General features: G+C 36.8%; 1 protein-coding gene across 15 annotated transcripts in view; it reads right to left on the bottom strand.

Moving 5' to 3' along the window:
- The window catches only part of KDM6A (lysine demethylase 6A), a 162,556-nt gene that overhangs the window by 104,090 nt on the left and 32,872 nt on the right, over positions 1-25,594 (bottom strand). For all 15 annotated transcript variants that reach the window (XM_065654482.1, XM_065654441.1, XM_065654456.1 and 12 more), the window contains exons 3-4: positions 21,746-21,854; positions 8,055-8,104 (exon numbers count right to left, since the gene is read on the bottom strand). In XM_065654482.1, the coding sequence (XP_065510554.1) occupies positions 8,055-8,104; positions 21,746-21,854 (159 nt within the window). The remainder of the gene's footprint in view (positions 1-8,054; positions 8,105-21,745; positions 21,855-25,594) is intronic.

The raw sequence follows: 25,594 nt of genomic DNA, 5'->3' as shown, positions 1-25,594 counted from the left end.
GAAATAACCTTATTTGCAGTGTTACCAAAGCTATCAAGTATTGCAATACAGAAGAGAGATTATATGGTGCACAATTCATAAATTTAGCCCTCAATTTATCAGTCTTCCTACTCCAAATTTCTCGTAGGTCTTGTTCTTTTAACAACTTTTCTAGCTTTTCTAATACCTTCTCACATGTAATTTCTATCCATCTTGACATACTGAAGGGACAAGCACATGATCTAAATATATGAATAACCTTTAAAAATCTTTGGAGAAACAGATATTGCTAGCTATGGGCTTTGTGGTAGGCTTTTTACTGATTTTTCTTTAAAATGACCTTTGATGATGATGTATCACTTTTCTCCCCCTCCTCATTTTGTATATTTTAGGATCAAAGTGAAAAGCTTTCACTGAAGAGAATTACTCACTCCTTACCCACTGCCTCCCAAAAAATTAAATATTATGGAAAACATGTGCTCAGGTTATTTTTCATCAGCAGCTCAGTGAAAGACTTTGTGCAATTGCTAGATCCTTTGCTCCTGATTTCCTGCAAAACCCTTTCTTTTCTGACAGAAAATTATTAAGTTATAACCAGTTGCAGGACCAGCTACATACATTAAAAATCTTCATTGTTTAACTAAGAAGAGTGGAGTTTCTGTCATCTTAACTCACTCCTCCCCTTGCCATGGACTCTCCAGCATGGTCAGGACAGACAGTTCATTTTTATCAGCTGAAGCCACACTATTGTAATTTCCTCCAGTCTAAACACGCCAAATTTTTACTATCTACTTATCTATCTTCCCGGGTGATCCTCAGTGCTTCACACTCTTACCTTCTTCTGCCTTCCTCAAAGCAGAGGACAACCAGTCCTTTGATGGAGAGCGATATTGTGCTCCCTACCTGAACAGTATCCATCTTCCCTAGATTTTTTATTTTCTTTTAAATCTCTCCCACCATGCCTGGTGAATTTATGACACAGAGGTTGCTGTTAGAGAGAAAGCTGGCAAAAGTATCATTTCAGACCTCCCACAATCCATTCCTGTATTATTCTATATATATCTTCCTCCTTTCTCCCCATATGCTCTTAGCCTTGAAGTATGTTTTTACTTCTCTTATTTTCTTTACATTCAGATTCTCAGGGCTACAATTTTCCTTCCCCCACTCCCTGTGAGTCTTCCTCTAGCCACACTTTCCTCTTCCTCATATTACTTGTTCAGTCTCACTCAGTGTTACAGTTTTTTCTCTGCTCAGCCTTCTCCCTCCCCTTCTCTTATTTTCTGACATAATAGCTTGCCATTCTATATTATCATGCTGTATCAGACTCAAGACTGTATTTCCAGATTGCTTTCCACAACAGTCTCCTAAAAATGCCTATTCTATTAAATGATCATTACGATGACCTACTGTCTTCAGTATTTAAAAATCAGGACTTTCCTTTCAAACTCATCTCTATTTTGTATTTCCTGTTCCATAAACTAGTATCATGCTTCTCTCTCCCTCTTGGTCTACAACAGATCTTGAAACAGCTATATTTCGTACCTTTTCAGAACATGATCAGAATGCCACTGTCAAAAAACCCTTCTAGTGAAAGGACTGCAATCTAAAAACTGTTGCTTTAGTCAAAAGTGAGGGGTGGTATACAATCCCATGTGCTGCACTCATGACCGCAATATTTTCAGGCAGAAGCAAAAAGCATACAGAAGATATTAATGATATTTCCCTTCTCAATGCTTTCCAGAGCTGCTGAATCTTTATTCAATGTCCATTTTTATTTTTTACTGATTTTCTCTGAAATTTCTATTTATTTCATTCCTAATCTATAATTTTGATTTTATTTTGCAAATATATTCTGAATTGCACTTTTTCACATTATCCACCTTGAGGTCACATACTACATCTCCCAATTCCTTCTGTGATGCCCTTAATCTCAGCAAATTTCACCTTCACTGATGATTTTTGAATCTTACCTTCCTGACTGAGACTTCTTCTATGTGCTTCTCTGATTAAGTCTCCTCTGATCAAAGGGACTGTTTGTGTCTTTCTGTTTTTCCTGTACATGTCCTGGGTTGCTACATGGCAACAATTTATACTAAAGGGTTTTTGTGTCATTTTAAAATTTTGTTCTCTTATGGGCAAAACTGTCTCCTTATATGGCATATCTATTCTCTTAAAAAAAAAGGTCCAAAAAACTATGGGCTTGAAAAAAATCAGCATTCACAACTTATCCTACTGCCTTCTCCAACTTGTATTTTCAGGAAGGTGCCTGCTCCAGCAATTTCTACTGTTCCTATACCATCATACTGTTTCAATTAAACTAAGCATTTATATCTAATTAAAAAAATAATGGAAGTTTTGATGAATTCTGTCTAAACACACTACTTGGTATTTTGAAGTTACTGCAGAAAATAAAACAGTTGTGAGTCAATGAAGTAGAAAATTGCTGTCTTATAACAGATCCTCTAAGGTGCAAAATGTTCTCTTATTTGCTGTTATCACTATGTCTAGTAATTGCTTTTTGTCCAACTATTTAAAAAGGGGGAAATAGACTTACAGTTTGGAGAAAGAGAAACAGCAAAACATACAAAATGAAAGCATTAATGTTTTTTAATTGTTTTCCTATTTTATAGCACTAAAAAAACATACCAAAAATGACATTTGGCCTATTGAAAATGGAATAGGTAGAAAGATGAAAAGAAGCTACATAAAGATATTAAAACAAGCAACAGGTCTCATTTAAAAACAAACACTCATGGTCTTTTGTTACTTCAGTTCTTTGGAAAAAAAAGCCTTACTACTAATTAAAAGTGTTTTAGCCATAAAGTTGAGAATACTCCTAGTACCATCTCTACGTAGGTTTAATTATAAAACAGCATTGTAAAAAACTTAGCTGATACTAAATTACACTTCAGGTACACATAACAAGGAAAATTATAAAATTGCTTTCTGTAATGAATCAACAACTCAGCATAGACCAGGATTACACCTCTCTTCCATGACTAGGACATATACACAGTTGCATTCTCCTGAGCTTTCTAAAGAGAATTTTAGGGTTTTGGCTTTTTTTTTTTTAAATACCTCTGCATGGTTTTGGATTCTTCTCAGTTTTATCAAGCTGTATTTTAAAACCAGACTGTTTCAGTCTTCTACAGTATACCCTTACGACTCTAAATTCCATTTGTACCGTATTTGCACCCAGATATTCTTAAAATCCACTGGAAGACAGAAGTAGGTCTTTGAAAATCCTCCTTGGAGTTTACTAAACTTCTTTGATGTTTTTGCCCTGACCACATAACTGAAATGTTTATTAAAAAAAAAGGTGATTAGGACCACTTTCATAACAATGATAAAGAGTGCCTGACAGATTTACTTTTCTTCTAAGCAACTTTCCAGCTAACAAGAAGTCTATCTCTGAATTCAAGTTGGAGGATGTAACTCACTAATTAAGTGTTCTTCGAACATGTCAAGGAACATTCTGACTGATCCAATCAAAGCACTCCTCTATAAAGAGATACTACAGTTGAGTATAACTGCATAAATTGAGGTTTCTTTTCTTTGTAAGGCATCCTCTTAGATTAACTTCTATAAAGTTGTAGCATCCTAGTCCATGTTAAATAGTCCTCCTTGATACAGAACTAACTCATTTTCACAGCAACTTCCATAATTTTAAGGTTTACTTAGATGCATTTCTAAATACCATGCCATAGCAATCCTCCTACTTATTGACATATAGATAGAAATGTTTAAGTATCTGTGTACCCTCTGTTACTCTGAAGAAGCACAGCTTTTTATAAAATTCCTGAAGACAGACAGGATACTTCTCTTTGATGAATTAACACAGTCAGAATAAGGTACAATGGCAGTGCTTTCCTCATTGCTCCTCCTAACTTGTCCACAATCCTCTGGATTTGACTAAAATCCTGTCCAGAAAGCTATGTATTCATTTCTCAACCACAGAGATGTCAATAATAGATGGCTCACAGAAACACTGCGGAGAACCAGCATACGGGAGCTTGCTGCTACCTAATACACTCATACAGAAAAGTTTTATTGATTCACTTCTGTGTTGCAACAACTACAGGCATGCAATTTCTAACTGACAATATGTCAACACGCGCCTACCTGCAGAAGTCCACAAATATACTTTAATCAAGATTATCAAACCACATAAGGGCTGCTATAGCAATGTCATGCCAAAGCAGACGAGATTTAATCAAAGTACCAGACAACAAGCCTCTTCTGTAAAATCCTCCCAGGTATCACTCTAGTGATCACTGAAACCTCTTTAGCCCCACATCTGTGGAGGAAGGTTTCTAGGTCTCCCCTGCCCTGGGCAACTATGTCGATGCAACAGATCGTGGTGTTGGACACTTACGCACACTCAATTCACTCATGTACTGAAACTTCTGTTAGGACAGCCCCACCCAAATGCAGACATTACATAAAAGAGTTCAGTATGATCAACTGCGTTATAATACAACCACATGAGATGATTAAAATAACTTTTTCCAGGTGCCAGATATCTGCCATCATGTTTGGATAAAATCAGGAATATCTTACTCCTCGCTGAGCTTCTAACCCTGCCTCCTCAGAATACATCAGAACTGATAACCATGGCAGATACTTACACTTGATATCTTGATTTTCTCAGTAGCACCAAAATCCATAAGCTGCACTTCTAGCTGTTGTCTACCTCTCCTGAACTGCCCTTCCTCTCCATTCATCCCCCACAGTCCTCCTCACTTCCCCCAACAAGTTGACACAGAAGTGTTTTTAAAAGAAATCAGACTGAAATATATCACACAGAAGGGAGATTTATTTTAGCACTGGCACACAACAAGAAGAAACATTGAGAAAAGCACTTGAATGCAAGAACTCTTTTAAGTTATCTCAGCCTTTATCCAAGTTGAGATATTACTTCATAAGATTTCAAGTCAAGTTTTTTTTTTTTAAATAGAGAGTTAAGGTACCACAGTGCCTGTGTGGAACAAAAATTGCAGAAACTCAGTCATTTTGCATGACATTTTACGTTGATCTGTGGGTGCCCAAAGACATTACTGCAAAAAGTGGACTATTTAGAAATATGTGGCATAATGCAACCCAGCTCTTTCAAAATTATCCATACAGGTACTACTTCTTTGAAAGGAAGTAATATCTCATCAGAATGGAGGGAATAGTGACCTGGTAAATGGCAAAATACAGCATCTTCCTAACCTTTCACCTTCACTTCCATCACTATAACATATATTCAGAATATATGTGTGATTTTTTTCTTTTTGTTCCATAGAATCAACAAAATGCTTACTTTATTACCAACAAAAAACCCCATGCATCAAATTCTGACAGAAAATGTCATGGTAAAAAATTCAGACTATCAGAAAAATGTACCAAAAAAAAAAGTAAAATGCTTTTCTTAGTGAAAGGAAAAAAAAAAGATGAATTGTAGAATGAATATCATATAATGAACAATCCTCAACAATAAAGCTCAATTACCAACCCCATGCAGCAAAGTAGCAGAGACTAAAAATGCTACATAAGGAGGTCGAACTATACCCAAAACAACCTAAAATCTCTCATTCTTTCTAGACGTTTTCAGTTGATAAAACAAAGATGATACAGGACACTTATTTCAACCACATAAATTTGCACTGCATCACAGTAATTTCAGATATGCTGCCTAAGTTTACAAGCCTGTTCCAGTCTGCTTTCAAACCTGCCTTATATAATAACCTTCATGTGATTCAGCACTCTCCATCAATTCCTCAGTACTCTCACAGAGTTTTCCTCAAAGCTCATAAATGCCAGCCTTTCTTCACACCTTTCTTTCTCTTCCTTTCCGTGCCATCACACATTCCAACAACTGAAGACACCTAACCGTGTAAGGACTTCAAACCAAAACAAAACACCGCAAGCCCGTAACAGTAGAACAAGGAAATGTGACTTTTTTTTTTAAAGTCATCTGTATCTTGCTGAAAAATTGTAATTACGACATATAGCAAAACAGCATCTAAGGATGACCAAAAAATACATTACAAACTTACTAGTCTTGACCAAATGGTTTCTTATAGATACAAGGCATTATGGACAACAAGAAAACCTCTCAGCTGTGGGGAGGTGGAGGCCTTTCTCTAGATCCAATCCAAGCACCTTCCCACTGCCCACTCCATACTGGCTTCATCACCATTAATAAGATGAAATATGATTCACCTGTGATTTTTATCAGTTTCAGCAAAAAAAGTTTCTAAGTGAAAAATGTTTCTGGACTCCTTCAGGCTCTTTTGACGCATACAAAAATTAAGCAAATCTACAAAATTATTACGGAAAAAAAACCACTTTGGACTACACATTTCTAAGGAAGCTTGTAATGAGATCACCACAGTATCTTTCCCAGGTGAGGCCAACCTGAAGAAAAATTACTTGGGTTTAATGCTGTGGTTTGTTTGTTTGTTTTCTTTGTAGAAGCCAAAATGCTCTTTTGTCAGCCCTAAACAATGCTCTCACATTTGCAACTGGAATTCTTTGAAATTATCTCTGCATGGAAAAACTTAGATATACACAAGAAACACGTGTGTTAGAATATTAGCACACTGCATACAAACAGAAATTGTTTTCCATAAGTCAAGCACAGATCACACATTTTACTGCCATGCATGCTCTTGAAATGGAACTGGCAAATAATGAGAATTTGCATTTATTTTCATTGCAGATAATATTCTGAGCCATGCTGAAACACTCTGCATCTGTGGAAATACTTATAATCATTTACACTTCATCCTGAACTCTCTGAAAATGCAGGAAAAATAATTTACTAATCATCTATCACTTCTTCTAATAATGAGCCATTAGAACAAAAGCCAGAAAAACAATTCAAGTCACAAACTATCCTGAAATGCTTCACGTGTGAAGAGTACAAACAACAGAAACTATTACAATACTTAATTAATAGATCCATTTTGACACTCATTTACAGCAATCATTAACTCTCTGAGAGCATGTAAGTAGTAAGTAAGAAGAACAGATGAATGCTTTTATTGCTATAATTTTTAAACTGCAGAGGTTATTTCTGAAGAAACTACTTCAACTCCAAAATGGCTTGGTGCAAAAATGGCACTCATGCAACTTCTACTGGAGCAGGGGCTTTACAAGACAATATGAACAGTTTTCTGAGGACCCTCCAATGGGACCTCTCCTGCCACAAGACACTTATTTCAGTTGACTCTTGTAGCCTTTCTTTATCCTGCCTTTCTCCCTTTCTGCTCTCCCAAATGGGAAAAGTTTGTCACAGGATCTTTCAGAACATACTTGCAGTCTCGATAAAACACAAAGAACACAGACCATATTGTTTCTCTAATGCCGGCATATATATGGTATTGATGTCTTTCCAGAGTGAGCTCTCTCCATTTGAAATAAGCACCTACTCACGCTTTTAAGGAAAACAGCTGCTTGAGACCACACAAGTCTGTACTGTGTCACATGCTTTCCTGCACCTCTGTCTCAATCAGGAGCTTCAAATTATTTCATGTAACAATATAACTATGCTAAATATTTTTACAATATTGCCGTAAGAAATTTTTAATTATATTTAAAGTTCTGATACCTGTACACGGATAACAGATAAGACAGCTATACTAACAGGATTTTTTCCTGTCTTACATAAGAAGGTTATCTAAAATACTGAAAGGGATTTTAAACAATTTGGCATCTGTGGAAATAGAAAGCAACCTGAGAAGATTTTTTTATAGTACGAGTTCAACTTTCAAGTGGTTATGATTCTCTCAATACTCATACGCATCCAAATATCTACACTTACATAATAAAAACTGAAGTAATGGATAATAATAATTAAATATAAAATCTAAAATGTGTCAAGTTAATTGATCTGCCATTTCAACAAATGGTGTTATTTTTTTCCACTTAGACTTATAATAAATTGTACATACATGTGAACATTTCCATTAAGACTCAATTAACATGCCAAAAAGTAATTGTAGGTTGATACTCATATTGAAATTAATCTGTTTCAGAAATTCAATCATTTACAACAATACATTAAAAAAAGAGCAGCATATACAGACCTTCCAGTAGTCAGATTGTAAACTGTAGTACCTCTGGTATGCAGATAATGCTGTAGGAAAGAAAAATCAATGTTGAATTTGTTTTGCTGGATTTTCTTTGAAGAAAAAGATAGAAAACCTTAAGAGTCAGCATACACAACATTAAAATGATAAATGGTTTAATAAAAGTAACACTGCCACAATAAGTACACTGTTGTGGGTAATGCATTCCTTAAGATTATAATTTTGGTTTATGAAACGTCAACCCACAAGTATATTTATTATTAATCTTACAAATGTAAATCAAGCAATATTTTAAAGAAATCCTATAACAACAGAAATCATTTGAAATGTTGGGATTTTCATCATGGACAAAGCTGTTGCAAGATTTAAAAATTTAATCATGTAGCTCATTTACCATGCTCCCTGATGTCCTGTAATTTCTAAAGAACTGGTGCAGAGGGACATACAAAGAGAAATCAATTTCACATGCCCTTTCTTTCAGTAACTAGAAAAACAAAACCAAGTGAAAAAAAGCTTACATTTTATTCAACATCTGAGACCAAGACTAACCTGGAAAACAATGCTAAGAACTCCTCTGATCAGCAGAATATTAGTTCTACTTAGCAACAGATTTCTCAAATCACCATTCCTGCAACCTCCTTCTTCCCCACTAAAAATTCATTTACATGTCACAGTAGAAAAAAAAACTAGAACACTCATCATCCTTACACTATCAAAATGCAATGTGTAAATGTTTACATGCAATTTAGCTGAATAAAACATTTAATCTTGTCAATCAGGCTAAGTCTTTCACAACTTAAGAATACAAGTCCTCCCCTACTAGGCACCCCCAAAAAATTGGTACAAGCTGAAGGATAGACTGAAGCCTAACAACGTAAGTTTAAGAATGTTAAGACTAACCATATTTCAGTGACATTCTGTAGTTAAGCTATGAAGAATACTCACAATACGAAATAACCTCCTGCTCCAAACACTCCTTCTAGATTCACCTTTTCCCAGGTATCAATAATGACTTTTCAACAGTAATGCATAATTAGCTTTTCGACATGGGAATGATTTTACTCTCCCAAAGAGGAAAAAACACACATACTACGAAACAGTTTTGTAATGCACCACACTGAAACAAATTTTTTTTTTTTTTTTTTTACTCCAGCAGTACCTATCCCAATGTTAAAAATAAAAGCACATTTCAAATACTTAGGTCAAGAGCACCATATTATGCAAGATTTAAGAAACCGAGAACTTCTTGTAATCTTTTTTTTTTAAGTAACTATTGTAGTCAATTATACATGGGATATGGATAAAATAAAAAGATGAAAAGAATATTAAATACAGCGCTAAGGATTTATACCCGGAAAATAAAACTGAGAACTTTTTCAGTGTAGCTGTTGAGAAATGTAGGAGGACCCACATCAGCATATCCATTAAACAAGAGAGTTGAAACATGTTTCCCTAAAGCAGTTGAGGTACTACTAAGAAGCTGATAAAAAACATAAAGTTAAAAAAAATTACAAAAATAGGGAAGCAACAGAAGGCCTAAAAAAAAAGGGGAAAAAAAAAAAAACACACACAAAAACGAGAGAGAAAAAAAAAGGCACCTTACTGCTATTCAGTGACCAAAACATTCCTTATGCAAGTATAACTAATAGGTATAGAGCTCAAGCTTTTCTCCTTGCTCCTAACCTCTAGCTAGTCAGAGCATGTGCAGCCCTGTTCCCCAGCCAGAGAGAAGGGAACAGAGGGGAGAAGCACTGAAAAAAAGGCAGAGATGACCAGATCTGAAGGTGTTCACTCATTCAGACCCCATAAAGCCTGGTGTCAGGGGAGGAGGAAGATTGGGAGGCACAGGAACCTAAATTCCACTAATGGCACTGCTCATGGAGAAACTTGCCCAGACAAATTCCAGCACCTCCATTTAACACTGGGAAAAGTTCTTATAATAAAGACTCTTTGCTCCATGATATTCTACCAGTTTTTCTTAGAGTGCTGCTGTTTGCAAATTATTTTCTAACTCTTCCATTCTTCATAAAGTTTAGCAACTTCCCATACTAACAGTTGAAATGACTGCTTTAATGGTGCCAGGCTCATGTTACAATTAAAACGTACAAGTACAGGTAAAGCATGGACTGCTGAAGCATATTTCACGTTTGCATGGTAAGAAGATAAGGCATTCATTCTACAGAAGGTGACATCACTCGGAGGAACAAAGACACTACAAACCTCTTCTCCAGTGTCTGAAATGCCCAATCCCACTTCTGCATTCAGCAATCTCTTCTAGGGATCCAGCCTTGCCTTCTAGACTGATAGTATTCTAGTTCTACTTAACTTCTTGAAGATGAAATGCTGAAATTCTCAGTTTTGTACTGAAAATGTGTAACAATGAATGATGGAGGGATCCATCATACGGCAGCTAAACATCCCTTTCCTCCTTATGAAAGTTAGACAACCAGAAACTGTTACTGATGCACAATTTCAGTATTTAACGAGTATTTACCATCAGTTATCTGTGATAGGTTATTTCAGCCACCTTTACATCTAGATTAAACATCTGCTCCACAACACTCAAGCTCTGCTGAAAAGGATTTAAGGAACAGGCAGAAAAACAGGATTCAAGAGAGCATTTTTTTTTTCAAGAACCCACATGAAACATCCCTAATCAAGCATATCCCTAAAATGAATCTCGAATATAAGACTAGAAAAAAAATTATGAAAGCAAGATTTCTGAAAAACAAAAAAGCCTACTAGTTTTAAAGCAGTAGAACATGAACCATAAATCTGAACTCTATCATACTTTCCACTCTATCAGTAAGCAGGAATTTATCCTGAGTTCTATGGTGTAGAAATAGAGTATCTTATTCGAGAAGTGTATTATGGAACTACAAGCAAACTCTCCCTTAAATTAAGTTTATAACTATAAGAAATTAGTGCAAACCCCTCAAATTACGAACTTTATTCTAGATTAAGAAGAAAAAAAAGGAAACAGTGAATCTGTTGAGCAACAAAAGTTTTACACAAGTTCCTATCTGAAACATAGGCCATGCTTCATCAGTGACATGACTTTAAATTATAGGATGATATTCTCTGGTTTATCAGAAATGGAAAAGAAAGTCACTTCTGTCATGGATCACATAAGTAGTATTAAAAATAAATTAATAACAATAATAATAACACACAACCAAAACTAAAGGCTGCAATTTCATTTTACTTTTCATCCAAGACTGGTCATTCCAAGGTGAGACAATTTTTGACAGAGAAAAATTCTATTAAGTACTGCCCCTCCTTCAACACAGGGCCAGCTCTCATTTTTATGGATGCAAGTAAATTACCCCATTACAGTTAAAATGATCTTTTTTAAACTGAATTAGTGCTTTGAAATCACTCTTAGGCACAGTAGAACTCTGCACGCTATCTTCTGACTAGGAACTTCTTACTGAGCTTTTCCAATCTAAAAGCTTGCCACTGAAATTCCTAAACCTACGGAATTGTTGGAGGTAAAATGCATAGAAACTTATTTTTTCACCATGCAAAATACTCCTAAGCATCTAGAAAATGCATGTCTGGACTCAAGAACAAGACTGAGTGTCGAGAGTAGAACATCATTTCTTGCTTAACTCTCAACTATATTAATAAAACAATATAGTCAACCACAGAAAACCTTCTGAAAAGCACAAAGCTGAGAGACCACATTCAGACATCTAAAACAATATTAGACTAGTGACTCAAGAATTCCTAAATCAGGTACTCAGTTACCTATTTCGATCCTTCTGCCCAGCATTTCATTACTTATTTTACCGGCTTATGCTCTTCCTGTTAACATTTCTCTCCAAAACCTGGCAATTTACATTATTTGCCTAACGGGAAACCCTTATGATCAGACTCTTGAAAACTGTACAACCTATGGACTGGCAGATACAGCATTTACCACCCTAACCTGGATAGAAAGGCAGGGTGCAGGGGATGTGTGTGTGTGTGCATGCGCATGACCCAAAGGTATATGTAGCTTTTCAGATCAATCACAATCACAGAATCACACAGAATCACAGAATGTTAGGGATTGGAAGGGACCTCAAAAGATCATCTAGTCCAATCCCCCTGCCGGAGCAGGAACACCTAGGTGAGGTTACACAGGAAGGCGTCCAGGCGGGTTTTGAATATCTCCAGAGAAGGAGAATCCACAACCTCCCTGGGCAGCCTGTTCCAGTGTTCCGTCACCCTCACTGAGAAGAAGTTTCTTCTCAAATTTAAGTGGAACCTCTTGTGTTCCAGCTTGAACCCATTACCCCTTGTCTTACTGTTGGTTGTCACCAAGAAGAGCCTGGCTCCATCCTCGTGACACTCACCCTTTAGTCACCCCTCAGTCTCCTCTTCTCCAAGCTAAAGAGACCCAGCTCCCTCAGCCTTTCCTCATAAGGGAGATGCTCCACTCCCTTAATCAGCTTTCTGGCTCTGCGCTAGACTCTCTCCAGCAGTTCCCTATCCTTCTGGAACTGAGGGGCCCAGAACTGGACACAATATTCCAGATGAGGTCTCACCAGGGCAGAGTAGAGGGGAAGGAGAACCTCTCTCGACCTACTAACCACCCCCCTTCTAATACACCCCAGGATGCCATTGGCCTTCTTGGCCACAAGGGCACAGTGCTGGCTCATGGTCATCCTGCTGTCCACCAGGACCCCCAGGTCCCTTTCCCCTACACTGCTCTCTAATAGGTCATTCCCCAACTTATACTGGAACCTGGGGTTGTTCCTGCCCAGATGTAAGACTCTACGTTTTCCCTTGTTATATTTCATCAAATTTTTCCCTGCCCAACTCTCCAGCCTGTCCAGATCTCGCTGGATGGCAGCACAGCCCTCTGGCGTGTCAGCCACTCCTCCCAGCTTGGTGTCATCAGCAAACTTGCTGATAGTACACTCAGTTCCCTCATCCAAGTCGTTGATGAATATATTGAATAGTATTGGTCCCAGAACTGACCCCTGAGGCACTCCACTAGATACAGGCCTCCAACCAGACTCCGCCCCACTGACCACGACTCTCTGGCTTCTTTCCTTCAGCCAGTTTGCGGTCCACCTCACTACCCGATCATCCAGTCCACACTTCTTCAGTTTTGCCATGAGGATGCTGTGGGAGACGGTGTCAAATGCTTTGCTGAAGTCAAGGTAGACCACATCCACTGCTCTGCCATCATCTATCCACCTTGTTACTTCTTCATAAAAGGCTATGAGGTTGGTCAAGCACGACTTCCCCTTGGTGAAGCCATGTTGACTGCCCCTGATGACCCTCTTATCCTTGATATATCTTAAGATGGCACCAAGGATAAGGTGTTCCATCACTTTCCCAGGGATGGAGGTGAGGCTGACCCGTCTATAGTTGCCCGGGTTCTCCTTCTTGCCCTTTTTGAAGACTGGAGTGACATTTGCTTTCCTCCAGTCCTCAGGCACCTCTCCCATTTCCCAAGACTTGGCAAAGATGATGGAGAGTGGTCCAGCAATGACTTCAGCCAGCTCCCTCAGCACCCGCGGGTGCATCCCATCTGGACCCATGGATTTATGGATGTCCAGATTGCTTAACTGGTCCCTAACCCAGTCCTCATCAACTGAGGCAAACTCCTCCATTGCCCTGCCTTCCTCTGGGGCCTCAGGGGTACGGGGCTCCTCAGGACAGCCTCCGGCAGAGTAGACACAGACAAAGAAGGCATTCAGTAACTCTGCCTTCTCTGTATCTTCTGTCACCAGGGCACCCACCCCATTCATCAGTGGGCCTACATTGCCTCTGGTGTTAGTTTTATCTGCCATGTATTTGAATAAGCTCTTTCTGTTGTCCCTGACCCCTCTCGCCAGGTTTAATTCTAAGGAGGCCTTAGCTTTCCTAGTTGCCTCCCTACATCCTCTGACAACAGCCTTATATTCTTCCCAAGTGGCCAGCCCCTCCTTCCATGATTTGTAAACTCTCCTACACTGCTTGATAAGAATAAAGAATGTTTACCTAAAATAGCTCTGAAAAGAAAAACACCATCTTTCCACCCAAAAAATTAGAACTACTGGAGAGTAAGAAGCCTCTTCAGCCCCGGCTCACTTTGGAATCTGTCTTATGCTGCAGAGCTGACCCTCAATGAGTTAATACAATCACATTCTACTGGTTTCCTCTTCTTACAGGTTTTTACAGCCACCCAGAACTACCGACTTTGTAATATCTACAGTTACTTTAATACTGACACCCTTAATTATTTGCCTCCTAAGAGTCTGCCTTCCTTTCTTACTACAACTCAGGCGAAGGGACATTTCAGAATCAGGACAGGGGATGACACTGGTTTTCTTATTTGCCCCTGTTCAAGATTCTTTGATTTCACATAGCAAAAACAAACTAGATTTTACATAGTTATCATGTGTGTGGTTTCAGCATGCTACAGCTTTTAATCTACATAATTTCATAAGAACATTATAAAACTTTATAAACTACATCATTGTTTCAGTAATACTGTAAACAATCTCTCTTCATATCCAGAGACTAAATACATAACCTAGACAACAAGTAGGTGAAAATCAGGAGCAAAATGTCTAGACTGAATGATATCCACTTGTCATTTTTAGCACATCTAATCACAAATCAGAGAGTCACACAAGGATGGCTTTTATGATCTGCTATAACAAACCTACTTTATGATATCTGAAAATTTAAGAGGCCTTTGAAAGTGATGCAAACATGGAGCACTTTGAGTATTTTAGTGCTTGAGTAAGGAAAAAGTGAACTAGATACTGACACCATCTAGTGGCACTTTGCAAGGCTAAACGTGTCTAACACAGATTTTTGGCTTGCTGAACTTCTAGAAGTTAAGAGCAAACATTAACTTGATTATACACCCCTGAAAAGATAAATTTAAAAAACAAATCACAAAACAAAAAAACCCAAACAAAAAAACCCAACAAAACACACAAAAAACAAACCACACCACCAACAACAAGAAAAAACACCCAACCTAACAAAAACACCACAAAGCTCCAAATTCTTCTGTGTAAATCAATACTTGTTTTCTCAAATAGAAATTTATTTTTAAATGTTAATTTTTAAAGAAGCACTTAAGAGCTTATCTGATGTGAAAACAAATAGTAAGATAGAATATTAGCTGAAGAACTGCACAAGAGAAGCAAGAAAAGGACCCATGCATTGCTTTAAATCTGACAGTTCCAGGAAAAATATGTTCATTAAACCCCTAGGAGACATATGCAGGTTATGGAAACAGCTTATTATATAGTGCAGGTTTTATCCACAATAGTGTTTTTAACCTAGCAAGATGAACACTGCTGGGCCATAAAATTAAAGACATCAAAAGGTGAGGAAATTCCAAGGATGAGTCCATCACCAAAAAAAATATGTTGTAGAGAGTAGAACTCCAAAACGCAGCTCCCGCCTTTTGTTCCAAGGCTTCAGGAAAGAGGTTGTTCTACATTTCCTCCAGAGATTTGTGCCGAAAAGTACCAGAGAGACAAACAAAAGCCTCAAGCATGTCTTCCTTTTAACACAGAATGAAGGCAGATACATAAAGGCAAAGCAATCATACATTCAAGAAATAGAAGTCACCAAATAGACTTTTAAGTAATTTTATTAAAAACTACACATCCTCATCTGGAAAAGTGGTGAGAAGCCCACCGTTCTATGATCAAGTCCAGCTATGAGTTGCAGAGGAGACTAAGTATTAAATGTGTAAGACATACACGAGTTTGACAAGGAGTTTACTGTTACAGAAAACCTTTAGATAATGAACTCTATGAAAGGTCTTAAAACATTGAGAATGTCAGTGAAGGAACACAATGGAATTACATGAAACTTAAAAATCCTTCAAAGTGCATATTCCACAAAATGACTTTCAACAATGAAGTGTTTATTTGGAACTATGCCCAAAATGAAAATTTTCAGACAACCAGTCACAAACCACAGTCCAGCTATATTCTATAACAACAATCTTCCAGTGTTAAACCCTACCCACACAAGCACTATTTATAAAGAACACTGTAATGTTCTAAGCTTAAGATAACATTCTTTCTTCCTTTTGTAGGAATTTAATGTAATAGCTTCAACGACTTGAAACTGAACCACCCAAAATTTAACAACAGCACCTGAAGATGAAATCAACGGCTCTCAACAGAAGCAACACAATTTCTGCCAGTTACTAACAATTACAAACAACAACATAAAAAAACCTGCGACCTAAAAATCCCACTTATTTGAAATATAGCCAGCTCCTCCTCAACTCCTTCAGATTTCTATACTACTTAAAATCCTTTCTAGTTCCTCAGGACTCATCAGTGAATGAAAGAAAGCCCAGCAGGAACCCCACAGCAACGAGCACAATCCTACCTATGCTGGGAAGTTCTCTTACATTTTATAAGATGACTCCTACTACTCTGGTACCTCAGAACATGCTTCCTAATGACAATACTTACCTTCAAAGTCCTAAAAGACTAAGACATTATCCACTATAGAGGAATTCTCTACAAACCTGTAATTGTAAGTACAAAGCAACACACGTATATTGTTGAATTTGGGAGTTGTTCTCACAACTGAACAACTTTAGAAAAGAACAATCGAAAAGTGTTTAGATTTAGGTTTTAGGCTGTGACTTCACAAACGAGCGCCTCAACAAACATTCTGTATTTTTTTTCAGTTTTAAATTTTATCCTAACAATTGCTACAACATGTCTTTGGATGAATTAACACTATCTTATAAATTACTTACAATATTTTTATATTAGTGCTTTTGACAATGCAGCCACTATCTATCTATAAACAAAGTAAGTATTAAAACTGTTCTGACATAGTACATAAAAATGCAATCACCACTTGAGTACAACAATAAGAATTATTTTAGTGCAGTATTTATTGTGTTTTAGTAACTGTGATGTGAATAATTGCACGTCATTCCCAAATCATTCATTAACTGCATTATCTACTTCTACTTCCAGGAATTTTGCTTAGAGAACAGCAACTCAAAGGAGGCAAACGGTAAAAGTATGTCTCCACTTGCACAACTGTTAGCTGCCCCCAGTCACAGGCTGGAACACAGCCAATATATATGACCCCCTTCTACAAAATAAAGTTCCCCAAGGAGAACACAGATGATGTCACAGTCCATGAGCTCATTGAACAGCATCCAACTAGAACCCAAACTTTAACGATCACTGTCTACTCCTTATGGAAACCAGAGTCATGGAGAGAAGAAGGGAAGGGGAAAAAAAAGGAAAAAAGAAAAAACAAACCTCCAACTACTGCATAGCGTCAGTTTCCTCCAAGAGTAGTGGCACAATAATTTTGGTAAAATCCTGGCCTTCCCGAGGAATACAGTAGCAAAGTTCACAAGTATATATTCCAGTTGTAGCTGGATTCACAATGCGGACAGCATCCAAAAGCCTACATGACAACTCATCAACCTCCTCTGGAAAAACCTGAGGCTGAGGTTTCACATTCTAGGGCAATTGCATCACTTTTTTCTGCTAGGTTATTTTTCAGTTGGATCAGTTCCCCACACAGCTGCACATTCAGCTGTGCCAGCACAAAGCAGAGAGCAGCAACAAGCAGGCAGGGGGTGCTGCTGAAGACATGCCCAGGGAACAAGGGGTTTGGAAACCTTTGAAACAATCAAATAGCTGGGGAATAGCTGTCTCATTAAAAAAAAAAAAGGGGGGGGGGGTGGGGGGGTGGGGAAAGACATCAGATTAGAGTTAAGAAAATGCCACTGCGGAAACAAAATAGTTTTGACCGGAAAGAGCAAATGTTCTCATTCTGAGAAATCCTGAAGCCAAATTCTGACCAGTAACGACCAAAGTGATGAAAGTTGGGCAGAGAAACCACCTTTCACATACTTGATAAACTGAATCCAGCTGCCTTGGTTATAATTGTCCGAACACAAGTCAGAGGCTCACAGTATGGAAAAATCTGCAAAAAGGTTGATAGTTTGCCTAGGATCTTCTCTTAACAGTAGCAGAGTGCAATTAACAAGGCAACTCAATTTCATGGCTGCAGAGAAAAACCTTTAGCTACAAACAGCAATTCAAACACACTGCATTTTGGGAAAATTACAAGCTGCAGACCAGCTTTGGATATTTTAAAGGCTAGGAAAAAACACTGTAATAGGCTAATCTAGCCTCAGATACAACATAGAGAAGAAAGAACCTCATCCAGTAATTTCTGATGTAAACTCACAACTTTTGTTGGAAGCAAGTACTACTTTTTAATGAAAAAGAAGCATATTAAATCTGGACTTCATTGGCTACAAGCAACAGAAAACATAGTGCACTTCAAGAGAAATTACTACAACATTTAAAAGGTTTCATTTAAAAATATAAATATCTATGCTGGGTGTATTTCCTTCAGCAAGACATCAGCCATCAACTTACTCCACATTCAAAGGCAGCCTGTCACTAACTGATATTCCTTGTGTAGTATGCATGGCAAGGGCTATATTTGCCTGGTTACTTCCAACTTGCAGCAAGCTCTCATGAATCCTTCTCAAGGTCCAGCTTTTCTGCAGTATGACTCCTAATTCTTATAAAGAAATTACCTACAGTCTTTATTAGTACATTTATAAGAAGGTATTAGCTACATGAAAATACACAACAACTACACCCAACTGAATGATCCGTGTTGACAACGTATTAGTGATAAAATGAGACGGATCAAAACAGAAGAAATGATACACATGAAACCTAACAGATCTCTATCAGCCGAGCACTGCTTCGTCTTGATCACTGATGGTACTTCTGCAATCAACTAACAATTTTGTTCTGCTTTGCGCAAACTACATTGCAAGCATTTTAAACAGAGAACACTATCAAATTTGTCTTTATTAAAGACACACCTTTCTACGTTATATACAAAGGCGTACACGTATATTAAAGATATGTAATTAAAGAACAGACTTCCAAAGGGGAAAAATGTTGTGCAGTATTAGTCATGCTGCTATCTTGTGATATTTTATTAATTACATCCAATTTATTAAACACATCATCTTCTTCACAACTTTATCCAAAACTAACTTCAGACTAGACAGGTTTATAATTCTGAAGATGATCCTGCTTCAGCATTTTACCCTTCTGGAACTTCAGGACTTAAAAACTGGATAAAATATATATTAGTGAGATCAAAATATTTCTGAACTCCCTTTATTTTTCAGTTCCCAACCATTTAAAATTTAAATGTAATTGTAATTAGAATGTATAATTAAAAGTAACAGAATTTATAGAATGGAATAAAATTTATTTTTACTTTAAGTTTATAATGCAATGCACCAGCATTCTACTTGTTTCAAGTAACAGCAGTAAATTAATTACAGAATATTTACGCTTTTATGTATTGTGTATAATACTTCTATGGTCTTTGGTACTGGAGCTAACAACTGTTGTGAACATGTGTCCTTCACTTAATAAAAAGCCCCTTTAACTTCCCTTTTCCTATCAATTACAATTCCTCCAGCATTATTTTCAGTACTACCCCATTTACTTGAAAATACACAAAGACCTCCTCTTTTTTTTTTTTTTTTTTAATACTTCATTAATAACAAAGGAGGTTTTTTTTCCCCCCTTCTTGAGACTTCATTCATGATTGAAATGTTTAAACAGGCACCTAAGAAAATATTAAGTATTTTATTTCAGGTTTTTAATGCTAATTGTTTCTTAATACAGTTCTGTTCATGCTTGTTTACAGCTCTGGAGAACTGGTACTTTCAACCATCATTTGTATTTTTTATGATTGTTCCTAAAACTATATACACAGTACCTAGCAGACTCCCTATCAGTAAACCTCGCCTCTGATCCCTAGCAATGTCTAGTCCTGGCACTCTTAACTGTTACCAACTCAACAGCAGAGTTAATACAGCTCAGCCTACAATCCTGCACTGTCTTTGCTAAGTAAAATATATCCAATAAGCCATATTGCACAAGTTGTATTAGGCTAATCAGAAACAACGGTGTAAGTTGTTTGCAGAGGGGGTGGGTTAATATAAAATAAAACAATAATAAAATAAAAATAAAAATTAAAATTAAAATTTTAAAAAATAAAATTAAAATAAAATTAAAATAAAATTAAAATTAAATAAAAATAAAATAAAAATTAAAAATAAAAAATAAAAATAAATAAAAATAAATAAAATAAAAATTAAAAATATAAAAATTTAAAATAAAAATAAAATAAAAATAGCGATCAAAACATTCTTCAGGGAATTCTGTAGCCAGAATATTGCCACATTCCTTCAGGTTTTCCCATGTCTCTGGAATTGGAAACACCTGTGGTTATATTATACCAGTTGGATGGGATGTGGGTACAAGTTGTGGGTACTTACAGTGCCTAAGCTCCCCATATATTCAACAGAAAGAGACAGACGCCTCAATCACTCAAAGCCTTCTGAATTTACATACTTAATTTAGGTAACTGCAAATCAGTCCCTAGTAATATCAAATCTGAACGCTTGTCACCTAAAAAAATGAAGGTGACATAGGTTTCCAGGAACCCTAACTCACATTGTTTTATGTTAGATGTATTGAACAAGTAGACACATAGACATGCTGTTACGAAACAGTCCACAGCTAGCCTGAATCACTAAGTAGTGCTTTTGAACTACTACCAGTTATAATTCATTTCCCTATTTCTATGTCCCAAGGTAACAGAAACAGTTGCAGTGAGAGTATATATTTTTGGGTGGAGGATGTTGTTTGTTTCCTTATACAAAGTCAAAAAGAACTGCATTCATGTTAAAACTAAAAAGCAACACCCACAAAAAAAGACATCCCATGAAAAAATTAAATATTCTGACCTGCTTTAATTAGCTAGGTAGAATAAGATCCAAAAAGGATTTCTACTCATCCACAATCACTGGAAGGGAGTCACCTATCAGATACTGGGCCCAACACTCAGAGTGACACCAAGTGGCAACAGGACAAGTTGAAGATCTGGCCCCGTTTTTATCAGCTACACAGTGGAGTATCTTTGGAAATCCACATACTATCAAAAAAGCACTCTACTGACCCACAGTCAACAAAGCACAAGCGTACATAAGGTTTTATGTGCGCTGCCTGCAATAATGGCAAAAAAAACGTTTAAGCAATTTCGAAGACTGATGAAGCAGAGACCTAAAGAAAATCACACACTCACACACCCCACCCCCTTTCTCCTACCCAAACCCCTACAACCCATTCTTCCACTCAGTATTTAAAACAGAACAGAACTTGAAACACACTTTAAGTGCAGATTTTTGCTTTTGAATTAACAGTCTCAGCCTAGCCTTACCTGTTGAGATTGTGGACATACATGAAAGCACCAAGACAGATTCTTGTCCTGTGCACTTGTGTCTCCCACCCCCCCATAGGAAACCTTCAGAGGCATGGGTTCAACTGTCTGTACAGTCACGTCATAATGAACCAGAAAAATTAAGTAGGTAGCGTGGTAGTACTATACAAACTAAAGAAATTTCATATTGATACCTGAACCAGTACTGTTTTGTTTGGTTTTTCAATTAAAAAAAAGAGCAGTTAGAATACAACTGCTTTCATAAAGACATCATCAGTCTTATTCTGTTATGGGCTTTGAAATATAGTACAAACTGAGAAAACAGTAAGTTATCCAAATGCTTTCCATTCCATTGTGCCACCTACATCAAATGACAATCCTCCAATGACATTTAAGCAGAAGTACTAAAAAAACCTTACCTTTTGGATAATCTTCCAATAAGAGGTTGAAGTGACCTAACTGACAAAAGAAATCAGACTCGACCTTTCCTTCAGCTTTCAAAATTAGCGATTCATAGCAGCGAACAGCCTAGGAAAAAGAAATAAAAGGTTTTCAAAATTCTGTATTTAACTAAAGCAAATTATATATTTTCTGTACACTTTCCAAGAAATAAGGAAGTTTTTTGTTACTCCTCAGGGCAGGAAAAGTCTACAAACACTCTCGATAACTTGTAGTCAGCATTATTTTTTGAAGAAGAAATGTAATGTTTAAGATGGAACATATTTCAAGTTCACTGATTCCAATACAAATTGATAGTAAATGAACAATAAAAGTTTTCTCTGGTTTATTTGTGAACTCCAGAAACATTCCATTTCCCAAAACAAACCTGTAACATATATGATGATTTTTAACTTAAAAAAAAAAAAAAAAAATTATTTTCTGCAAGAAAAAAACAGCTCTGATTTTATTCTTGTGTTTGTGTTTTCTAAATGATTCACATTTCATTCTACCAGTTGTTTCAGTAGTTTTTGCTAAACTGAAGAATCTCTCTCAATATGCTTGCTTAGGCAATTTATATACCTTAGCATACATTTCACAAGATCTGATTCTTTCCACATACGTCTATCGTGTCATAAAATGCAGTATGCTACCTCCTACTTACTACACAGTTACTGTAGACTAAGCAAAGCTAAAGTTAGATAAATGAATCTAATTAGAAAAGACTTTTGAGAGAAGTTGTTCTGGAAGTTTTTAAGCAGCACACATGATCTAAGCATGTTATGTGCTGCAAACACACATATTTAATAAACAGAACTGATACCTTCTATTCACCACAAGGGTCATGATCTCCAACCTGTTATATTCTTACCTTACGACCCTATTTCCACTTCAGGAGTGAGTGAGCGAATAAATAAAAACAAACATTCCCAACTTTTGGAACTTCCAGTTTCTTGACTTTGAACATACTAGCCATTAAAATGAAGTAGCTGAATAACCTTAAATGGGGGGGAAGATCCTTTGCACCAGCAGTAGAGTTTACAGTTCTCAAAATCCTGACAGACTTCCAATGAACTCCAATTCCAGCTGGTTAATAATGAGTTTCACCAACTCACGGTTTGACTATTTTTCAATTTGGTTGCAATTATGAACTGCTTCATTTTAATATTTTACAGTAATCAAAGTCCTTAATCTGAAATGATGCGCTTCATTAAGTCATTTTATTAAAACTGAAAATTCAAAAGTGAAAAAAGATAAATTTATCCTGTAATACTTAAGTCCAAATAGTAAATTATTAGTCTTGCCCATATTTGTAACTTACTTTGTGTACATTTGTATTAATCATCAAAATGAGAAATGCCAACAATAAAATGAGGAATTGTTAACAAACAGTTAAAACATACCTATGGAGAATCCAAATTATTGATCTAATCTGTATTTTAATTTGCCATTTTTACCTTGCTGTGCTAGTTTTAAAATTATTTTTCTTAAATGGTAAGCCATAATAAGATAGGCTTTGGTGTACCCAATAGACACAAAGCCATGTATGTGACCAGACAAGTGGGTGCCAGTTTGTATCCCAAGCTTGAGATGTATTACATACGCTTACACCTGCTTCCAAGTTCAGAATATCCTTCTGTTATGGTTGTTTTCAGAAATAAAGTTCTGATTGATAGAAACAAAGCTATGCTGCTGCAAAATGGTAGCAAAATGGGTAACATCTATATTAAATCTGTTAGGTGTATGTGTGGTACTAAAAAGATCTAATAAAACCATTAAAATTATGTGTTTCAAACTGTAGCTATTTGGCCACATTTCTAAGACATTAAGTTGTGATATATATTTGCCTCTGCATCAAAGAACTGCTGCAGAATTGTTCGTTCATGCTCTGAGTTTTGCCTTAGCAAACTGCACTGGAAGGACTGGAATTCTGTTGACAGTTAATCAAAGCTGCTACTCCTTTAATTTTATTCCCGCCACTATGAATACCTCTTGGAGTCAGCCAACTCTCAGTCTAAAGAATATGATCCCTGGAGTCAGAAGCAAAGCATAAGTCTAAAGTGAGAGTTTCTTAAAATTACTATGTGTGTGTGGACCGATTCTCAACATTGAGGCTCATCTGCTGAATCTATTACAATCTGCAGATGTTTTAATCTAGAATCTCGGGGGTTTTCCCTTGCTTCCTCTCCCCATTTTTGGGTCTCAACTCTGGATTTGTACAAATTGTAACACAGTTCTTGCTGGTGCCCCTAATGTTATTGTCACACGTTAATTTGCAGACAGACTTTCCGTTTTCTGATGATATGCAATACCTGCTGCAGCTGCTGAAGAGAATATTCACACTATTTTCTTAAATCAGTATTTTGTCTTTTATAATACAATTCAGTCATTGTTCAGAGCATATAGAAACTGCTTCTGTAACAGGTAGCTTACAAAAACTGTTGGAGAGGAAGTTAGGGTAGTTTATTTCCTTAAGAAGACGGCTACAGGTATTTAAAGGGTATTTTTCTACACAGGATGGTCAAGGAAATTATCAATCATATACATTTACCCAGCCCCTTTTTAAGTAAATCCTCATTAAAAGATGTATCAGAAGTATCTGAAGCACTATATATGTAAGTGATACAAAAACCTGCGCCCAAGTCTTTCACAAGACTCGGATCCATTCTCAACAAGGTAGATTTTCCCTTTGCCTTAGAATACACTTGGAAGATACTGCTAAGCGATCTTAGTAACGCCAGCACAAGGCAAGGTGTAGAACACCAGAGCTGCAAAACAGAACTTCCCCTTAAGTAACAGTTAACTGTCCCTGTAAAACCAATTGAACTACACCCTTTAATACACCCTCTCAGTTGATCTGTAACTTATTTGCACCATTATCAAGAAAACACCTATATTTATGCAAATTTAAATTGTAAAGGTTGTTCCATATGAATTTTTAAAATTCTTCTAGAACATTCTAACAAAATTAAACAGAAACTAAGAGCAAGCTTTACTTCGTCTGCAGGAACACCATTTCAACCTCCAAGGCTCTGGAGGATGAGCAGACTGGCCAGTACGTAGATGATCTTCCTAGTAGCCAGAACAGATTCATCTAGCAAACTGATTTATCCAACATTAGTTCTGGTCAAGAAACTTTCTACCCCATCAAACCCCTCCACAAACATCTTTAGAAAGGAACAAGCATTTTTCTGCATAGATAAGAATTTGTCTCATAGTTGAATGAATGGACGCAAAGCATTTTGAAGAAGGAGGTCACAAGTACATGCATTGGTATACGGTTTCTTTGAAGGAATAATATCAAAAGATTTTGTTTCAGTGGATCTGTAACTGCAAAGGTAATCTATGGCACCACTTGCGCAAACAGCTTAAATAATCCTGAGACACTAAGTATTCTAAGGAAGTTAAAACTCCTCAGGTTTTTAAGTATTGTTATTTCTCCACTTCGTATGGATTTATGAGTGCATTCAATGGAGCCAGCTTTAAGAATTGCTAGTATTGACAAATTAACAAAAAAGAGAAAGACCATGAAATTAAAAGGAAGATTGCTACACGACGTTGTTCACTTCCTTCTCTTTGTACAAGGCTGCATGAAGATAAAAGAGAAACCTGAAGAATTCATGGACTTGGCAAAATAATCACCCGCAGCTGCTTCACAGTGTGGCAACCAGAGCAGAAGCAGGAAACAAATACAGAAATGGCTGCAGGAAAAGAAGCTGGTTTGAGATGCAAAAAAATAAAAACACTCATGTTGTTTGCCACCTCCTTGATTAACAGCAAACTGAAGTAATACATTACTGTCAGCATTTCTGACATGACAATTACAAACC

Source organism: Caloenas nicobarica, chromosome 1 (genome assembly GCF_036013445.1).
Source record: "Caloenas nicobarica isolate bCalNic1 chromosome 1, bCalNic1.hap1, whole genome shotgun sequence".
Taxonomy (NCBI): Eukaryota; Metazoa; Chordata; class Aves; order Columbiformes; family Columbidae; genus Caloenas; species Caloenas nicobarica.
This window is presented reverse-complemented; position numbering and strand designations above follow the sequence as displayed.